Consider the following 21867-nt stretch of genomic DNA (forward strand, 5'->3'; position numbering starts at 1 on the left):
ATGGCTTTCTTCTTGACACTCTTCCATAAAGGCCAGATTTGTGCAATATACGACTGATTGTTGTCCTATGGACACAGTCTCCCACCTCAGCTGTAGATCTCTGCAGTTCATCCAGAGTGATCATGGGCCTCTTGGCTGCATCTCTGATCAGTCTTCTCCTTGTATGATCTGAAAGTTTAGAAGGACGGCCAGTTCTTGGTAGATTTGCAGTGGTCTGATACTCCTTCCATTTCAATATTATCGCTTGCACAGTGCTCCTTGGGATGTTTAAAGCTTTGGAAATCTTTTTGTATCCAAATCCGGCTTTAAACTTCTTCACAACAGTATCTCGGACCTGCCTGGTGTGTTCCTTGTTCTTCACGATGCTCTCTGCGCTTTTAACGGACCTCTGAGACTATCACAGTGCAGGTGCATTTATACGGAGACTTGATTACACACAGGTGGATTGTATTTATCATCATTAGTCATTTAGGTCAACATTGGATCATTCAGAGATCCTCGCTGAACTTCTGGAGAGAGTTTGCTGCACTGAAAGTAAAGGGGCTGAATAATTTTGCACGCCCAATTTTTCAGTTTTTGATTTGTTAAAAAAGTTTGAAATATCCAATAAATGTCGTTCCACTTCATGATTGTGTCCCACTTGTTGTTGATTCTTCACAAAAATATACAGTTTTATATCTTTATGTTTGAAGCCTGAAATGTGGCAAAAGGTCGCAAAGTTCAAGGGGGCTGAATACTTTCGCAAGGCACTGTATCAATGATGTCGCTCTTGCTGCTGGTGATTCCTTGATCCACCTCTACTCAGACAACACCATTATGTATACATCTGGCCCTTCTTTGGATACTGTGTTAACAAACCTCCAAACAAGCTTCAATGCCATACAACACTCCTTCCGTGGCCTCCAACTGCTCTTCAACGCTTAAATGTAAAACTAAATGCATGCTCTTCAACCGATCGCTGCCCGCACATGCCCGCCCGACTAGCATCACTACTCTGGACAGTTCTGACTTAGAATATGTGGACAACCTCAAATATCTAGGTATCTGGTTAGACTGTAAACTCTCCTTCCAGGCTCATATTAAGCATCTCCAATCCAAAATTAAATCTAGAATCAACGTCCTATTTCATCACAAAGCCTCCTCCACTCACACTGCCAAACATACCCTCGTAAAACGGACTATCCTACCAATCCTAGACTTCGGCGATGTCATTTACAAAATAGTCTCCAACACTATACTCAGCAAACTGGATGCAGTCTATCACAGTGCCATCCGTTTTGTCACCAAAGCCCCATATACTCCCCACCACTGCGACCTGTGTGCTCTCGTCGGCTGGCCCTCGCTACATATTCGTCCCCAGACCCACTGACTCCAGGTCATCTCTAAGTCTTTGCTAGATAAAGCTCCCACTTATCTCAGATCACAGGTCACCATAACGACATAACACCATAGCACACGCTCCAGCAGGTATATCTCACTGGTCGTCCCCAAAGCCAACACCCCCTTTGGCCGCCTTTCCTTCCAGTTCTCTGCTGCCAATGACTGGAATGAATTGCAAAAATCGCTGAAGTTGGAGACTTATATCTCCCTCACTAACTTTAAGCATCAGCTATCTGAGCAGCTTACCGATCTCTGCAGCTGTACTGTACATAGCCCATCTGCAAATAGCCCATCCAACAAAACACCGATCAATACAATGTACAATTTTATAAGAAAAGCAATGACATTTCTCAGCTACAAGGACCTCAATCAATACTTTAGTTTGCCCTAGTGGCAATTGTAATGAGTTTTGTAAATCGTTCCATCAGTGAGGTGCGTTAAAACTTAATTTACTTAATTCGGTGGACACCCGAGGAAGCTCAGGAGTTAACCAACACTGTGAACGGGTTTGGTAACTAATGTTTTTTATACTTCAACAATGAAGTTAGGTAAGTGCCTATCACAGCTGTGCTATCTAGTGCTGAGCTTGTTCATTTGAACAGAAGGCAGAGACAGTGAGACCCAGAGGAGCTGTTCAATATTTAATTGTTAATTGTTTGTCACTGATACTGTACAGCTTCATAAAGTCATCTACAAAGGAGACTTAGGGAGACCCTCCCACTGTGCCCTTTGTTAATGTGTTTGTTTATTGCCTTTATAATGTCACACTCACACACACACATGCACATACACACACACTCCTCATGAGTCGTTGCTCATAATAATAGTGTTGTATCACCAGCTGATTATTTCATTCTGAAAGACGAATTCTCTTCCTCTTTGTTAGTCTGTTGCACTCTAAAATGACAACTGATATTTATCTCTGAGTTGATGTCTGATTTTGCCTACGCAACCTCCGTGTACACTGTAGCCTATCACAATGTAGTCACCTACGGGCACAACAAGGCAAAACAGTCCTACAGCACTTTCTATACTGTGTATACCCCGCCAACCTCAATTCACGTCCTGTTTGTTTCACCCAACTAGCTCTACCCTCAGTCTGAACCAGTCAAAACTCAATTATTTCCAATATGATCCCAGAACTGTGACATGCTGAAAGTGGAACGAGAAGGGATGAGAAGGAGGGGTAAGCAGGGGGATATGCTCTCCTCCCCTGGCTCTCGTCAAGCATTAACAGTTGGACTCCCAGAAGCCTGGAGTAATGATTATACAGTTAGCTGCTTGTCTGTCTAGAAGCTGTCTGTCTGGCAGACAAATATGATGTCGAAATATGTCATCCACACACAACAGACAACATGATGAAACGACCTGCAACGGCTTGTTTACAGAAACAGACTGTTTTTTTAAATATTCATCTGGTGTTATTGGTGAGTTAATGAATTGGACTTTGAAGATCAAGTGTCAAACATAAGAACGATAGCTCGTCTAATTTACAAAGGTATGTCATGTGGTTGCTAGTCTAATTCGCAAGGTATTGTAAGTGTATTGACACTGGTTTGAAGTTATGGCTCATTTCCATAGACATATCGGTGTATTAAAGATAACGAGGGAAGGTTGTGGTTGTCCTGTAGATGCAGCAGAGAGAGATGGAAGGTGTGGAAGATTAGGCCATGGAAAGGGAACAAGCTCTTTGTCTGTTTCTGTCCTCCTTGTTTTTGTCCTCCTTGTTGTTTTGTCCTCCTTGTTGTTTTGTCCTCTTTGTTTTTGTCCTCCTTGTTGTTTTGTCCTCTTTGTTTTTGTCCTCCTTGTTGTTTTGTCCTCCTTGTTGTTTTTGTCCTCCTTGTTGTTTTGTCCTCTTTGTTTTTGTCCTCCTTGTTGTTTTGTCCTCCTTGTTGTTTTTGTCCTCCTTGTTGTTTTGTCCTCTTTGTTGTTTTTGTCATCCTTGTTGTTTTGTCCTCCTTGTTGTTTTGTCCTCCTTGTTGTTTTTGTCCTCCTTGTTGTTTTGTCCTCTTTGTTTTTGTCCTCCTTGTTGTTTTGTCCTCCTTGTTGTTTTTGTCCTCCTTGTTGTTTTGTCCTCTTTGTTGTTTTTGTCATCCTTGTTGTTTTGTCCTCCTTGTTGTTTTTGTCCTCCTTGTTGTTTTGTCCTCCTTGTTGTTTTGTCCTCCTTGTTGTTTTGTCCTCCTTGTTGTTTTTGTCCTCCTTGTTGTTTTGTCCTCTTTGTTGTTTTTGTCATCCTTGTTGTTTTGTCCTCCTTGTTGTTTTGTCCTCCTTGTTGTTTTGTCCTCTTTGTTTTTGTCCTCCTTGTTGTTTTGTCCTCTTTGTTTTTGTCCTCCTTGTTGTTTTGTCCTCTTTGTTTTTGTCCTCCTTGTTGTTTTGTCCTCCTTGTTGTTTTGTCCTCCTTGTTGTTTTGTCATCCTTGTTTTTGTCCTCCTTGTTGTTTTGTCCTCCTTGTTGTTTTGTCCTCCTTGTTGTTTTGTCATCCTTGTTTTTGTCCTCCTTGTTGTTTTGTCCTCTACATTGTTCAAACCGTTAAAAAGAGAACATGGTTCTGTTCTACTGCTGGCCTGCTTAGCTCACAGAGACTACGAATGAAATCATCTATGGACTAGGGCAATCAATCTGTTCAATCAAGACCAATTAATGGCATCACGCGTATTACTGTAATAGTACTAGTCAACACGGCTCTAGAAAAATACAGTATTTTGACAAGGGGGAAAACATCAATGTATATTCTGTAATAACTAAAATATTATGAGGAGAGGGACACCAACGTGGCTTATTAACAGTGTTTGCAAGCATCACCGTTTATTTATCGAGCTACAAAGAAAGGGAATATTATGATGCTACTGTGAGCCTTTTCTCCCCTAGTCATAAAGGTAACCTGAGGGCAAATAGTAGACGATTTAGAATTCGGAGAAGATTCCCCCCCTGGAGTCTGTTCCTCTGCAGCAGGCCCCTGGCTCCAGGCTCTGCACATTAAAACACTGTGACTCAGCAGAAAGAAACCCCTCCAAGCATGATGAGTCCACACACACACCACACACTCCTGGGCTCAAATAGACAGACTGCAGCCTCAGCTGTCTGTAGGGCTGCAGGAGCTTTAAGTGCTCCAGTGTTGAGATGAGCACAATGAAAAATGCCTCCGCATTGAACCACTTTGAATCAATGTGGAACCATACTGAGTGACGCTCCCTTAGACTTCCTGCACATAACGTATTTATTTTCGATGCTTTTATTGTCACATCATATGATTTCCAATGTGCTTTACATTTTATTTTAATTTTTACATTTAACGCTCAATCATTGTTGTCTGTAGGGCGCTAAGAGCCCTTAACTAATGTCATCGCTGTCCTTTCCTAGGTATCAGCACAACAAGATAATGCTGTTTGTGCTGTAGGCTAGTAATCTCAAATCGCCATGACCGTCTGAGCTATGAATGTGGGTCAAGAGAGACTAGTCCAGAGACGACATGTGTATCCTATTAGGAAAATCACGGGATGTATGTCAGGTTTGTCTTGCAGAGGTGTTGAATCCAGGATTTTCTGTTGAAGCTAGTGGCGAAGAGGTGATAAAAACACATTTGAGGTATGTCATTACTGTGGTATGTCCCCCGTCTAACTGAACACCTGAACAGAATGAAAGTTTGTGCGCTTGTGCGTGCATGCACGTGGGCACGTTTGTACGTGTATGGAGGAGAGAGACAGCGTTTTCTGTTCTCCATATTTGTAGAAGAAAGAAAGAAAAAAAGAAACCTCCGAGAAATGAGGTCCTTTGCATCCTTTGGGTCCATTGACTGTGTATCCAACAAACATCTTGTCTGTGTGTTGTGTTCTCTGCAGGACGTGAGCAGGATGTCTGCGGATGAGGGGGCTCATGCCCACGTCAGGTCCGGGGATGCTCCCATGTACGTGTATGAGTCGACGGTGCACTGTGCCAACGTGCTGCTGAGTCTGGAGGACCAGCGGCGGCAGGACATCCTGTGTGATGTGACGGTGGTGGTGGAGGGGACGGAGATCAGGGCCCACAGGGCCGTCCTGGCAGCCAGCAGCAGATACTTCCTACAGGTGCTGCTGGGACACACACACCCCGAGCAGGAGCCAATCATCAGCCTGTCTGACAAGGTGGGTAATGACCAATCATGTACATGTATATGTATGTCTAACAGCCCTTAGAAAGCGCTAATAACTTGACTTGAAAGACTTGGGCGTGGCCGTTTTATACTGTTACAATGTATTATTACACTGCCCTTCCATTACATTCAGATACCTGCAATAGAGTGGTAAAAAGGAAGTGTCAGTCAAGAGAGAGAGAGAGAGAGAGAGAGAGAGAGAGAATCTAGGCTTATTGAGTACTCAAAATTCATGATCTTTTGTGTCTGTGTGAGTCAGAGAGAGAGAGAGAGTCAGATAGAGACAGGGAGGCGGCCGAGTAGCTTGCTCAGGTGTCACACTGAAGCATTCCAATAGCTTGTTTACCTAGTGTTGGAAGGATTCCTGAAAACCCTGTGTGAATTTTTTGGAATCAGTGATACGTTATCTTTCCGCCGCTATATCTAATTGCGGGCGGAACAGCCCCGACCCACATCCCAGTGGCTTCCATTAGCATATAATGTCCTAGATCTGTCAATTTGATTATCTATTTGACTCTACCTCATACAGTAATCACTATCAACGACTGAACCACTTCACATGTCAAAATCCATCCTCTAATGACTAGAAAGCATGGCTTATTTCAGTTTTGGTTTGTTTAAAAAATATATATCTTTATTCAAGTTTTTACACATGTTGCAATCATAAATAATTCACCTGAATACAAATCAACATTCACATCAATACATTTAAGTTCATAATTACATAGCACGGTTTACAGATGTAATAGTTTCCACAGAGATTTTTCTTCTTCTTGTTTTTAGTTTAATTTTGGTTTGTAAAATAAATAAATAGTGTTTGAACAATAATGTTGTTTTATAGTCTCATAGACATCTTGTCTTCCACATTGTACTGTTCATAATGCATGTTATTGTCCAGAATATTTGTTAAGTAATGTCAATGCATAATATTCTCCACCATACTTCTTTAGTAAAGTAATCCACGTAAATATCGAAGACACCTTGACTTGGGATTTATACATACATCAAACACGATCATTCTCATTAGATCCTCTATTTCTTTACTTCTATAGTATTTCACTTAAAGGTTTTCTAAATTCTCTTCATCATGACAATTAGGCATAGGACACAGTTAACTTTTGACAAAACAACTCCACTTTACTGCAGCACGCACTGGTCATTGTTTTCAAAGGAAAGAGGGCAAATTAAGTCATACAATTAAAATGTTGACACACAGGTCCATATATGCACACATGCAAATTAACATGTGCACACACGCAACACACAAACACACAGCACACACAATTCCTAACTCTGGCACTCATTGTTCTAAACTGACCTGCCTAATTGGCCTCCCATCCTATTCTAACCACCTCTCACCTTCTTTGTGAACATGTTAGCTGATGAAATTGCTGTACAATAGGAACTTGTTGCCATCTGAGGCACATTCAGATGTCATAAATTAGCACTGCAGATCTATCCCTGTCCTCTGCCGTGCCTTGATTGTATTACTGTTGATGATATCTGGAAATGTGGATGTACATCTACTGTTGCTAGCCCCAATTCTGACTTGTGCTCTGATATCTGCTTCACTGATTTCTGCTCTCATAAAAGCCTGGGTTTTCTGCACGTTACCTAAAATGGATCAATTGAAAGTGTGGATTCACAGCTCCAATTCAGATGTGTTGGTCATTACTGAGACATGGTTAAGGAAGAGTGTTTTGAAAACTGATGTTAACTTTTCTGGTTATAACCTTTTTCGGCAAGACAGATCTTCCAAAGGTGGGGGAGTGGCAATATTTACCAAGGATCACCTTCAGTCCCCAAACAATTTGATTTGCTGGTTTTAAGCATTAAACTTTCAAATAGCTCTTTGTTGACTGTTGCTGGGTGCCATCGTCCTCCATCAGCTTGTACCCTACCTGCCCTAAGCTCTCTCCTGACCCCTTACACTAAGTCTGAATTTGTCCTGCTTGTTGACTTAAATTGGGACATGTTTAAACCACCTGACCAAGTCCTGAAGCAATGGGACTCCCTAAATCTTTCTTAAATTATTACCAATCCCGCAAGGTATGACACCAAACACCCAGACCTAAATCTTTCTTAAATTATTACCAATCCCGCAAGGTATGACACCAAACACCCAGAAAAGGCTACTCTCCCCGAAGTTATCCTCACAAATAATCCTGATAGGTATCAGTTTGTTGTTTTTTGTAGTGATCACTGTTTTACAGCCTGTGTTCGTAATGGCTGCTCAGTGAAACAACCTGTCCTGATTAGTCATAGACGATTGCTAAAAAAATAAATAATGAGCAAGCCTTCCTTCATGAACTGGCCTATGTTAAATGGTATAGAATCAGCTTGACCCCCCTCCGTCGAAGACGCTTGAACCTTCTTTTTTGATATTTTCAGTGGTATTGTTCACAGACACGCCCCCATAAAGAAAATTTGAATTAAAAACAGGTTCATCCCCCGGTTCGACCATGATCTTGCAGATGTCACGTATACTCCCTCTCCAGCCTCTTGGTCATCAGGCTACTGATTATCCCGCACACCTATCACCATCGTCTCGCTTGCCTGCGCCTCATGACACTCACCTGGACTCCATCACCTCCTTGATTATATTACCTATATTTGTCACACCCCTTGGTTCTTTCCTCAGGTGTTATTGACTCTGTTTTCATGTCGGTGCGTTGTTTGCGTTTCGTGTTTATTTTATTTATTTAAACACTCCCTGAACTTGCTTCCTGACTCTCAGCGCATTCGTTACAGCAGAGTTACTCCACCTCAATAATTGCATTTGTTGAAAGACCCAGCACACGCATACTCAGGCTGACTGACTATCGTTCAGGCAAATGAGAAATAAGTGCACTCAGGCTATCCGGAAGGCCAAAGTTAGTTTAAGGAGCAGGTCTAACCCCAAGAAGTTCTGGAAAACGGTTAAAAACCTGTAGAATAAACCCTCCTCCTCACAGCTGCCCGTGTCTCTTAATGTTGATGATGTGGTTGTTACTGACAACAAGCATATGGCTAAGCTCTTTAATCACCACTTCATTAAGTCAGGATTCCTATTTGACCCAGCCATGCCTTCTTGCCCGTCCAACATTTCCTCATTTCCCACCCCTTCTAATGTGACTATCCCCGATGCTTCTCCCTCTTTTTCCCCTGCCCCGCTACAAAGTTTCTCCCTGCAGGCAGTCACTCAGTCTGAGGTGCTAAAGGAGCTCCTTAAACTTGACCCCAAAAAAACATATAGGTCAGATGGTTCAGACCCTTTCTTCTTTAAGGTTGCTGCCCCTCTCATCGCCAAGCCTATCTCTGACCTTTTTAACCTGTCTCTCCTTTCTGGGGAGGTTCCCATTGCTTGGAAGGCAGCCACGGTGGGTCATTTATTTAAAGGGGGAGATCAAGCTGATCCTAACTGTTATAGGCCTATTTCTATTTTACCCTGTTTATCAAAAGTGTTGGAAAACCTTGTCAATAATCAACTGACTGGCTTTCTTGATGTCTATAGTATTCTCTCAGGTATGCAATCTTTTTTCCGGTCAGGTTATGGATGTGTCACTGCAACCTTAAAGGTCCTCAATGATGTCACCATTGCACTTGATTCTAAGCAATATTGTGCTGCTATTTTTATAGACTTGGCCAAGGATTTTGATACGGTAGACCATTCCATTCTTGTGGGCCAGCTAAGGAGTATTGGTGTCTCTGAGGGGCCTTTGGCCTTGTTTGCTAACTAGTGGAGTGTAGAAAGTCAGAAATTCTGCTGTCTCAGCCACTGCCTGTCACCAAGGGAGTACCCCAAGGCTCAATCCTAGGCCGCACGCTCTTCTAAATTTACGTCAACAACATAGTTCAGGCAGTAGGAAGCTCTCCAATCCATTTATATGCAGGTGAGATGGGTTTATACTCAGCTGGCCCCTCCCCAGATTTTGTGTTAAATGCTCTACCACAAAGCATTCTTAATGTCCAACAAGCTTTCTCTACCCTTAACCTTGTTCTGAACACCTCCAAAACAATGGTCATGTGGTTTGGTAAGAAGAATGCCCCTCTTCCCACAGGTGTTATTACTACCTCTGAGAGTTTAGAGCTTGAGGTAGTCACCTCATACAAGTACTTGGGAGTGTGGCGAGACGGTGCACTGTCCTTCTCTCAGCACATAACAAAGCTGCAGGCTAAAGTTAAATCTAGACTTGATTTCCTACTATTGTAATTGCTCCTCTTTCGCCCCAGCTGCCCAACTAACCCTAATTCAGATGACCATCCTACCCATGCTAGATTACGGAGACGTAATTTATAGATCGACAGGTAAAGGTGCTCTCGAGCAGCTAGATGTTCTTTAACATTCGGCTGTCAGATTTGCCACCAATGCTCCTTATAGGACACATCACTGCACCTATACTCCTCTGTAAACTGGTCATCTCTCTATACCCGTCGCAATGCCCACTGGTTGATGCTTATTTATAAAACCCTCTTAGGCCCCACTTCCCTCTATCTGAGATATCTACTGCAGCCCACATCATCCACATACAACAGCCATTCTGCCAGTCACATTCTGTGAAAGGTTCCCAAAGCACACACATTCCTGGGTCGCTTCTCTTTTCAGTTCGCTGCAGCTAGCTACTGGAACGAGCTGGAGCAAACACTCAAACTGGACAGTTTTATCTCAATCTCTTCATTCAAAGACTCAATCATGGACACACTTACTGACAGGTGTGGCTGCTTTTTGTGATGTATTGTTGTCTCTACCTTCTTGCCCTTTGTGCTGTTGTCTGTACCCAATAAAGTTTGTACCGTGTTTTGTGCTGCTACCATGTTGTTGTTGTGTTGCAACCCATGCTGTGTTGTCATGTGTTGCTGCCTTGCTATGTTGTTGTCTTAGCTCTCTCTTTATGTAGTGTTGTCTCTCTTTTGTGATGTGTGTTTTGTCCTATATTTATATTGTATTTAATTAATTTTTTAAATCCCAGGCCCCCGCCCCAGCAGGAGGCCTTTTGCCTTTTGGTAGCCCGTCATTGTAAATAAGAATTTGTTGTTAACTGGCTAGCCTAGTTAAATAAAGGTTAAATAAAATAAATAAATTAAGGTTAAATAAAACCATTTAGCAGCCTACACAATAAATAACTAATATTGATAACTATCTGTCGTACTGAAATCACCCAGGCATTATCTCTGAAATGTTTTGACAGTAGTGCACAGAGTAGAATTGTTAATAAATTATTTTGTTTTTGCAGGTCAGGTTGCGTTATGCCACTTCACCACTATATAATTAATCAGAAATCACTTTTTTGATAGGTTTGTTCAAAAGACTGTTCCAGTTAATATTTAAGTGTAAAGTAGTAGTCCAATATTAAATAATCAATGTTTGCAAAGTCTGGTATTCTTTTAGATTATTTGCTTACCTTCTACTGGGGACTTCGTTTCTCATCTTTATTTTTAACCTGCTTGAGTGGTGGGGGGAACCAACTCTGGCGGGGAAGGGAGCAGAGAGAATGGGGGGGACGGGATTCATTGTCATCTCTCTCTCTCTCTCTCTCTCTCTTTCGGGGGTCGCAGAATTAATACTAAAGTCTGACTCGCTCATCTCCTCAAAGGACTCTTCTTCCTCACTCTCACTGCAGCTGGACTTGGGGATTGGATACTCTCGTTTACACTTTCAGCTCCCTCTACACCTACACCTCTGAGATCTGGCCGCCCTAACTTTTGGATTCAGCTCCCTCTGCTTCTCTCTCATTCACTAGCATCTGCCTCTAAGCTGCGCTTGAACCTGTAGTGGTGACCTCGCGCTCTGTCGTAGTGTGGGGAATGGAACTCACTGTTGGGGTCGGTGGCCCTGTCTCTCGCTCTCTCCTCTCCCGGCTCTTCCCCTGGGCTATATTGGGGACAATAGCAAGATGGCGCCGACAGACAGGGTCGCCTCGCTTCTAGGCCTTAGGAAACTATGCAGTATTTTGTTTTTTTAATGTATTATCTCTTACATTGTTAGCCCAGAAAATCTTAAGTGTTATTACAAACAGCCTGGAAGAACTATTGGATATCAGAGCGAAGTCAACTTACCAGCACTACGACCAGGAATATGACTTTCCCGAAGCGGATCCTTTGCTCGAACAACCTAAGGCATTCAAACTGATTCCAGAGGCTAACCCGAAACAAAGTTGCCACAGAAGAGGTAGATGGAGCAGCCTTCTGGTCAGACTTCGGAGGCTCACCCCCCCCCACCGCATCCAAGTATATTGCTCGCCTATGTCCAGTCTCTAGATAACAAGGTAGATTAAATTAGGGCAAGGGTTACTTTCCAGAGAGGCATCCGGGATTGTAACATACTCTGTTTCACGGAAACATTGCTCTCTGGGGACATGCTGTCAGAGTCTGTACAGCCACCGGGATTCTTTGTGCATTGCGCCAACTGGAATAAACATCTCTCCGGGAAGAACAAGGGCGTGTACGTTTCATGATTAACGACTCATGGTGTAATTGTAACAACATAAAGGAACTCAAGTCCTTCTGTTCACCTCACCTAGAATTCCTTACAATCAAATGCCGACCATATTATCTCCTAAGAGAATTATTGTCGGTTATTGTCACAACCCTGTATATCCCCCTCAAGCCAATACCACGACGGACCTCAAGGAACTCCGCTGGACTATATGCAAACTGGAAACCATATATCCTGAGGCTGCATTTATTGTAGCTGGGGATTTTAACAAAGCAAATTTGAGAACACCGCTACCTAAATTCTATCAGCATATTGATTGTAGTACCTGGGCTGGCAAAACACTGGATCACTGTTTCTCTAACTTCCGTGATGCATACAAGGTCCTCCTCCACCCTCTGTTTGGCAAATCTGACCACGACTCCATTTTGCTTCTCCCCTCCTATAGGCAGAAACTCAAACAGGATGTACCCGTGACAAGGACCATTCAATGCTGGTCTGACCAATCGGAATCCACGCTTCGAGATTGTTTTAATCACGAGGACTGGGATATGTAATATAAATTTATACACTGATTCGGTGAGTGAGTTTATAAGGAAGTGCATAGCATATGTTCTACCCACTGTGACTATTAAAACCTACCATAACCAGAAACTGTGGATAGATGGTGGAATTCATGCAAAACTGAAAGCGCAAACTACCGCATTTACCAATGGAAAGATGACCGGGAATATGGCCAGATACAAACAGTGTAGTTATTCCCTCCGCAAGGCAATCAAAGAAGCGAAATGTCAGTATAGGGACAAAGTGGAGTCGCAATTCAATGGCTTAGACATGAGACGTATGTGGCAGGGTCTACAGACAATCATGGACTACAAAAAGAAAACCAGCCACATCACGGACACCAACGTCTTGCTTCCAGATAAACTAAACACCTTCTTTGCCCGCTTTGAGGATAACACAGTGCCACTGATGCGGCCCGCTACCAAGGACTGCGGGCTCTCCTTCTCCATGGTCGATGTGAGTAAGACAACAGGTTAACCCTCACAAGGCTACCGGCCCAGACGGCATCCCTAGCCGCGTCCTTAGAGGATGTGCAGACCAGCTGGCTGGTGTGTTTACGGACATATTCAATCGCTCGCTATCCCAGTCTGCTGTCCCCAAGTGCTTGAAGATGGCCACCATTTTTCCAAAGGTAACTGAACTGAATGACTATCGCCCCATAGCACTCACTTCTGTCATAAAGTGCTTAGAGACTAGTCAAGGATCATATCACCTCCACCTTACCTGTCACCCTAGACCCACTGCAATATGCATATTGCCCCAATAGTTCCACAGACGATGCAATCGTCATCACACTGCACACTGCCCTATCCCATCTGGATAGGAATACCTATGTAAGAATGCTGTTAATTGACTACAGCTCAGCATTTAACACCATAGTACCCTCCAAGCTCATCATTAAGCTTGAGGCCCTGGGTCTCAACCCTGCCCTGTGCAATTGGACTTCCTGACGGGCCGCCCCCAGGTGGTGAAGGTAGGAAACAACATCTCCACTTTGCTGATCCTCAATACTGGGGCCCCACAAGGGTACGTGCTCAGCCCCCTCCTGTACTCCCTGTTCACCCATGACTGCATGGCCATGCACTCCTCCAACTCGATCATCAAGTTTGCAGACGACAAAACAGTAGTAGGCTTGATCACTAACAATGACGAGACAGCCAATAGGGAGGAGGTGAGGGAACTCGGAGTGTGGTGTCAGGAAAACAACCTCTCACGCAAAGTCAACAAAACAAAGGAGATGATCGGCAGGAAACAGCAGAAGAAGCACCCCGCTATCCACATCGACGGGACAACAGTGGAGAAGATGGAACGTTTTAGATTCCTCAGCTTACACATCACGGACAAACTGAAATGGTCCACCCACACATGCAGTACCTCAGGAGGCTGAAGACATTTGTCTCGTCAGCTAAAACCCTCACAAACCTTTACAGATGCACAATCGAGAGCATCCTGTCGGGCTGTATCACCGCCTGGTACGGCAACTTCACCGCCTACAACCACATGGCTCTCCAGAGGGTGGTGCAGTCTGCACAACGCATCATCCGGTACAAACTACCTGCCCTCCAGGACAACAACAGCACCCGATGTCACAGGAAGGCCAAAAACAATCACCTGAGCCACTGCCTGTTCACCCCGCTACCATCCAGACGGCCAGGTCAGTACAGGTGCGTCAAAGCTGGGACCGAGAGACGGAAAAACAGCTTCTATCTCAAGGCCAACAGACATCACTAACACATAGAGGCTGCTGCCTACATACAGACTTGAAATCATTGGCCACTCTTAACAAATGGATCACTAGTCACTTTATTAATGCCACTTTAATAATGATGTTTACATATATTGCATTACTCATCGCATATGTATATACTGTATTTTATACCATCTATTGCGTTTTGCCTATGCCACTCTGTCATAGCTCATCCATACATTTATATGTACATTTTCTTATTCCATCCCTTTACTCAGATTTGTATGTATTAGGTAGTTGTTGTGGAATTGTTAGATTGATGATTTTACTGCACTGTCGGAACTAGAAACACAAGCATTTCGCTACACTCGCATTAACATCTGCTGTGTGTATGTCACCAATACCATTTGATTTGATTTGATTTGTAGACATAAGACTGGGGGACACATGAAGAAGTCGTGGGCCTCGTTTGCACACAGGGTGCACATGCTTGGAGACTCAGGGTCTCCACGTCTCCAACACTTCTGGGCACTGACCTGATGGTCCAGCCTCTGGGAGATGTAACATCGAGGGGTCTGTCTAGGGTAGGGGATCTTCCCGTTGTACGGGCCCAGGAAGATTGAGTTTGGGATTGTTATCAACTGCCCACTTGTGGTTTTGCGCATGCACACTTTGTACTTGCATACCCCATACCATATCCCGAACTTCTGCACAGGTTTCACTACAGGTTTTAAAATAGTGCAATTATTGGACCATTATTATTGAAGATAATTGATATATACTTTGGTTCGTCATGTACAACCGCGAGGTCGGCCAGACAGCTTTTGCTCAAGCGACCGAATGGCTTATTTTCCACATCTCTCTCTTTTCTTTCTCACCAGACATCCTCTCTCTCCCTCTCTCGTCTCCTTTATCCTTTGTAGTGTGAATTTTCTATTTTTCTCACTCACAGTAATTTTCTCTCTATCCATCCTTTCCCTTGCCTCCTTTTTGCTTTGTAGTGTCTCTCTCTATCTCTTCCTCTCTCTCGCTCTCTCCGTTGTCTCTCATTTAGTTTTCCCTCTTTCTTTCCCTGCCTTTATTAGGAAGGATGGTAGTAACATTAAGGGTAACTCGCCTGGCTTCTGTGTGTTCATAAAGACATGATTCTGTGTGTTCATAAAGACATGCTTCTGTGTGTTCATGAAGACATGCTTCTGTGTGTTCATAAAGACATGCTTCTGTGTGTTCATGAAGACATGCTTCTGTGTGTTCATAAAGACATGCTTCTGTGTGTTCATGAAGACATGCTTCTGTGTGTTCATAAAGACATGCCTATGCAGGCATAGGAGGCAGCTGCTGACGCTAGCTGAAAACAGAGCCTCAGAACACTCAGCACTCTACCCCCCACACACACACACACACATAAACAGGCACAGACACACACACACACACACACACACAGGCACACTCAGACACACACACATATTCAGGTACGCACACGCTGCACTCACACACACACCAGGCCTGCTGGCTATCAGCTACTATGAGAGAGAACAAGAGATGATGAGGGGCAGATAGGGGGAGCTAGGAGGGGGAAAAGATTGGAAGAGGAAGGTGCTAGGAGGTGCTAAAGTGGAGGGGAGAGATAGCAATGCTGAAGGGGGAGAAGACAACAAGGGAGGAAGAGACATATTTTAAGGTTGGGTGACGTTCACCTTCAGACACGGACGAGCCCCCAGGAATTTTTTGGGATGATGGTGGAGTAGTGGGGTGGTGTGGAGGTAAAGACATGCTGGTGATGTGCTCCAGTTAGTTCTCTCTCTCTCAATTCAATTCAAGGGCTTTATTGGTGTGGAAAATGTATGTTAACATTGCCAAAGCATGTGAAGTCGATAATAAACAAAAGTGACACTCACAGAAGTTCCAAAATAATAAAGACATTTAAAATGTCATATTATGTCTATATACAGTGTTGTAACGATGTTCTCTCTCTCTATCTCTTTCTCTCTCTCGTAAAAATGTTTAAATAAAAACATGAATGGGTAGTCCACACTGCAGGGTTTGTTTGCCTGTGTGTAAGCATTGTAAGAAGCAGCTTTCTCCCCACACAAAATCCCCAGGACCAATAACAACACAATAGATGTTAACACTGCGTTTCCTCTTTTCCTCCCCTAACCAGGTCACAGCCAGGGGGTTTGCCCCGTTGCTACAGTTTGCCTACACAGCCAAGCTGGTTCTGAGCAAAGAGAACATCCATGAGGTGATCCGCTGTGCTGACTTCCTGGGCGTTCACAACCTAGAGGACTCCTGCTTCCGCTTTCTGCAGGCCCAGCTGCACAGCGACACCGATGATCACAACAATGGCCTTCTCTGCCGCAAGGAGCACACAGTTGACCTCATCACAGAGATGGACGGTAGTGGTGGTTCCGCATCGTCGGAGAAGCTCAGGGTGACGTCATCCTCAGCGACGAGGCGGCGGCCCAATCACTCAACCCTCACGTCCCTCACCAGCAGCCTGACCTCTGACCTCCCACGATGCCCCAAATACAGGAAGTACCAGCAGGCCTGCGCCAAGCACAGCGGAGAGAATGACGACGATGACAGCGTCACCTCAGCCGCCTCGTCACACTGCCATACCTCAACCTCCCCAGGCCCTCTCTCAGAGACCAGCAGCACCCATCAAGGGGGACAACCTCACCCCCTCTCCCCCTCCAGAATCAAAGAGGAACCCCGCTCCTGGGGTGAGGGAGAGGGGAGTCCCCCAGGACTGTCAGAGGATAGCCAGGATGTCCTGGAGATGGAGATGTGGCCGGAGCCCTCAGAGCGTCCCCCCAGCAGAGGCTCACCATCCTGCCTGAGCTCCTACCTCCAGAGGGGCCTCCTGGATCTCAGTAACCCAGACAGCACTCTACCTACCACTCCTCTCACCCAGCAGCTACTGAACAACGAACTCTCATTAGCCCATAACAGGGATAGGGACAGGAACAGGGGGGCATTTCAAGGTGAGGGTGGAAGGGACCTCAGGGCGGGGTCTGCAGGGACAGTGCATTTGTCTGTGGATGGTGTGACTATGCAACCTCTGCCCTCAGACGGTCTCAGCAAGCAGGAAGTAGAGTTGGATCGCCGTAGCAGCGTCATCTTCTCCTCTGGAGTGTGCGACCGCCGAGGAACACCGTCTCAATCCTACTGCGACCGGAAGTCTCTGGAAAAAGATCTGTTGGAGATCACATCAAAATCCCTGTGGACAGGTGTTAGTCAGTCCTTCCCCTGCCGCCAGCCTTACTCTCCCCTATCCTCCTCCACCACCCTCACCACGGTCCTCCAGGACCCCCTGCCGACAGTGGCCTGCCGAGCGCAACCCACGACCAGCTGTCCTCTGCCCATAAAGATTTCCCCCCGCTCCCCTCCATGCGAGCCCCGCACACGCACCTCCAGCTCCTGCTCATCTTTCTCTTACCTGGAGGACGTGGGCAGCGGGGACTCGCCCTCCAACATGCCCCAGTTTGAGTTCTCCTCCTCCCCATGCTCTGTGTCGGGCTCTGGCCTGGCTCGCTGTTTGGTGGGGGAGCAGAGGGAGCACGGTGGGATGGTGGTGGGGGAAGCCATCTTCTCTCAGGGCCGTGCCAAGATCAAGTGTGAACGTTCGTACGGGGCCAACTCCAGTGATGAATCTGGGTCCTTCTCAGAGGGAGACAGTGAGTCCGGCCCTGCCAGAGAGCCAGGCCCTGAGGTCAGAATACTTAATCTACACTCTATATTACAATTGCAATCTGTGTGATGGGTTTCGAAATTGGTTTGCTCTGTCAAGATATTACTAGTGTTATGGCTAAAATGATGAACTACACCCTTAGAAAAAAGGGTTCCAAAAGGGTTCTTCGGCTGTCCCCATAGGAGAACCCCTTTTGGTTCCAGGTAGAACCATTTTTGGTTCCAGGTAGAACCGTTTTGGGTTCCATGTAGACCCCTCTGTCGAAAAGGGTTCTACCTGCAACCAAAAAGAGTTCTTCAAAGGGTTCTCATATGGGGACAGCCGAAGAACCCTTTAAGGTTCTAGATAGCACCTTTTTACTAAGAGTGTAGGTTGTGATAAATATGTTCTGATGGTTGGAAATATACTTTTTTAAACCAAAAGGGCAACATTTCTGAACAAGTTGCTACGATCACTCCACTTTATGAACTGCTATGAAAGCAGTGATGGAGACAAAAGACAGAAAGAGACAGAGAGACAGTGGTAAATGAATGGACTGGTTATTGGTATGACAACCATTGTTCTGCGGAAGAAGAGCCTGGAGAGTTTAGAACAGTACTAGTCATCTGTGATGCTATTCATCTCTAAAGCTATAGTCATGGCCCATCCATACACACACACACACACCGTCCATACTGGTACACACCATCCATCCACACAGCCTAGCCTCTTGAGGATAAGACCTTGACTGCCTTGACTTCACACTGCCTTGATATCAAGAGAACCGCAGGGGTTGCCATGGCAATGTTTAAGCTCACACTCAGTCTCTCATGTTGCTGTGTGGAGAGAAATGTGATGATTCCTCCTGTGCTGCACTGTGGGCTGAAGCCTGTCATTCAGCTTCTCTCTGAGAGACACACACACAGCAGCTTCTTCTATTAACTCATCTGTATCAGCGTCCTCGTTTGATTCAAGTCCCTATTTCAGGACCAGTGATGAGTCAGTCAGTCAGAGGCTGTTGGAACCGGTGTGTGTGGGAAAGAGATTTATGTAATACAATGAATGTCTGCTGAAAATACACCAACAGGGATAGAATTATTCAACTTTTTAGGCACTGTTTTTGTTTTGTTTTTGATGAACGGAAGGAAATTGAAGTAACTCTCAGTCACATAGCTCCGTAGAGGTGTCGTTTTTTAATTAGTGCAATAAAATATTATTCTGTTCATAGTGAGGGTGGATGCTTTAGCGATTTTTCTCACTCAAGTCTGAAAGGGAGGTGAGGAGTGTGTGTGTGTGTGTGTCCATATGCTCATACCAGTTCTCAGCGCTGACACACTTAGCTCAGACAGAACAGACACACACACACCCCAGGATCCACAGTGGCCAGGTACAAGGTGTTGTGTCCCTGTACCCTCTACCATCTGGCACCCTCCCCCAGTTTAGACACTCCTAACTAGGACAGTCCACTATGTGAGCCCCCTACCTGGAGACAGAGCACCAGGCCCAGAACCTGGCCCATATAATACAGACACACACCAGTTGAAACAGATGAGGCCTACTTCTTCGCGCTGACCCACTCACAGAGCGGTGTAATGAACTGAATAGAGGGAGGCAGAGTTAAAAATGGAAACCAGAACAAGAGAGAGAGAAGGACAGGATTTACGGCTGTGTCTGAAGCTCACTCTGTCATCCTAACCTTGTTATGGGACTGGTGTGAGTGGAGGGGCTATATATAGATGTCTATCCAGCTCTGGGAGATAGAGAGAACCCCCCTCCCCCAAGGTCACAGCTGAAACCGAGCACTCCCTAAGTCCCCTGCCTCTCCCCAGCTCTCTCTGAGACATGACAAAACGTCACACAGCATATACTGACCCATTAAACACTGAATACTAGGACTTTCAATTGGGAACATCATGCAGACAACTATTTACATTGGAGGAGTTCCTTATGACGTTAACAGAGAGAACTTTATGCTATCTTAAACATCAGTTTGAGAACATCCGCTAATCTGTATTTTTCAAAGTACTTTCTGTCAATTGGAAGTAAATTAATATCTTCCTCCCACTGTTTTTGACTAATATAAACGATTGATTTATATCTGCGCTTCAAATACACTATATAAGTATGCGGACACCCCTTCAAATTAGTGGATTCGGGTATTTCAGCTACACCCGTTGCTGACAGGTGTATAAAATCGAGCACACAGCCATGCAATCTCCATAGACAAACATTGACAGTAGAATGGCCTTGCTGAAGTGTTCAGTGACTTTAAACGTGGCATCGTCATAGGATGCCACCTTTACAACAAGTCAATTCATCAAATTTCTGCCCTGCTAGAGCTGCCCCGTTCAACTGTAAATGCTGTTATTGTGAAGTGGAAAAGTCTAACAGCAACGACGGCTCAGCCACACAAGCTCACAGAACGGGACCGCCTAGTACTGAAGTGCCTTGCATGTAAAATCGTCTGTCAGTTGCAACACTCACTACAGAGTTCCAAACTGTCTCTGGAAGCAAAGTCAGCATAAGAACTGTTCATCGGGAGCTTCATGAAATGGGTTTCCATGGCAGAGCAGCCGCACAAGGTCACCATGCGCAATGCCAAAGCTTGCCACTATTGGACCCTGGAGCAGTGAAACGCGATCTCTGGATTGATGAATCATGCTTCACCATTTAGCAGTCCGATAGACGAATCTGGGTTTGGCAGGTGCCGGGAGAACACTTCCTGCCCGAATGGATAGTGTCAACTGTAAAGTTTGGTGGAGGCAGAATAATGGGCCGGGCTGTTTTTCATGGTTCGGGCTAGGCCCTTTAGTTCCAGTGAAGGGAAATCTTTACGCTACAACATACAATGACATTCTAGGCGATTCTGTGCTTACAACTTTGTGGCAACAGTTTGGGGAAGGCCCTTTCCTGTGTCAGCATGAACATGCCCCCGTGCACAAAGCGAGGTCCATACAGAAATGGTTTGTTGAGATCGTTGTGTAAGAACTTGACTGGCCTGCACAGATCCCTGACCTCAACCCCATCAAACACCTTTGGGATGAATTGGAATGCTGACTGCAAGCCTAATTTCCAACATCAGTGCTCAACCTCACGAATGCTCTTGTGGCTGAATGGAAGCAAGTCCTTGCAGCAAGGTTCCTGCATCTAGTGGAAAGCCTTCCCAGAAGAATGTAGGCTGTTAAAGCAGCAAAGGTCGGGACCAAACACCATGTTAATGCCCATGATTTTGGAATAAGATGTTCGACAAGCAGGTGTCCATATACTTTTGGTCATGTAGTGTATGTAGTGGAACATCATGGACAGGCTACGACCATCTACGATAGGTAGAATGACAGTGTCACCTAGTGGACTGAGTGGGTACACCCTGGGCTTCTTTCAACTGTGTGTGTGTGTGTGTGTGTGTGTGTGTGTGTGTGTGTGTGTGTGTGTGTGTGTGTGTGTGTGTGTGTGTGTGTGTGTGTGTGTGTGTGTGTGTGTGTGTGTGTGTGTGTGTGTGTGTGTGTGTGTGTGTGTGTGTGCTGGTGTGTGTGTGTGTGTGTGTTATCTGGGGGAGTTGAGTAATTAGAGCAGAGGACACATTACAGTTGTTCACTGTAACATGCACAATAAAGTTGTGTTGTATTGTACATCAGAGAAGATAGAAACTGCTGTATATCCCCAATGCATTCTTCTTTGTATTTTGTTATTTGTCTGCCAGGTCAAACTTCCATTCCCGGTGGATCAGATCACCAACCTTCCCCGTAATGACTTCCAGATCATGATAAAGATGCACAAACTGACCTCAGAGCAGCTGGAGTTCATTCACGACATCCGGCGGCGCAGTAAGAATCGCATCGCCGCCCAGCGCTGCCGCAAGAGGAAGCTAGACTGCATCCAGAACCTGGAGGTGGAGATACGCAAATTGGTACGTACATTGTTTTAACATGAAGGTCTATTTATCATAAAAAGGTTCATCTTTACGGTTAGCATTTGTAGGACTGTCAGTTTTTTAAATATTTTGAGAGCAGGTTTTGGTAAACTGG

The 21867-nt window shown here is 45.0% G+C and overlaps 1 protein-coding gene across 4 annotated transcripts in view; it reads left to right on the plus strand.

Moving 5' to 3' along the window:
• Nucleotides 1-21867, plus strand: part of LOC118368468 (transcription regulator protein BACH2-like) — a 50941-nt gene that overhangs the window by 24934 nt on the left and 4140 nt on the right. For 3 of the 4 annotated variants that reach the window (XM_035752589.2, XM_052496943.1, XM_035752590.2), the window contains exons 2-4: nt 5220-5501; nt 16334-17884; nt 21543-21749. In XM_035752589.2, coding sequence (XP_035608482.1) covers nt 5232-5501; nt 16334-17884; nt 21543-21749 — 2028 coding nt within the window. In that variant the 5' untranslated portion in view covers nt 5220-5231. Of the gene's footprint in view, nt 1-4816; nt 4966-5219; nt 5502-16333; nt 17885-21542; nt 21750-21867 lie in introns of those variants that run through there. The other variant, XM_035752591.2, reaches the window with a different exon arrangement.

This window comes from Oncorhynchus keta, chromosome 35, assembly GCF_023373465.1.
Source record: "Oncorhynchus keta strain PuntledgeMale-10-30-2019 chromosome 35, Oket_V2, whole genome shotgun sequence".
NCBI classification, from domain to species: Eukaryota; Metazoa; Chordata; class Actinopteri; order Salmoniformes; family Salmonidae; genus Oncorhynchus; species Oncorhynchus keta.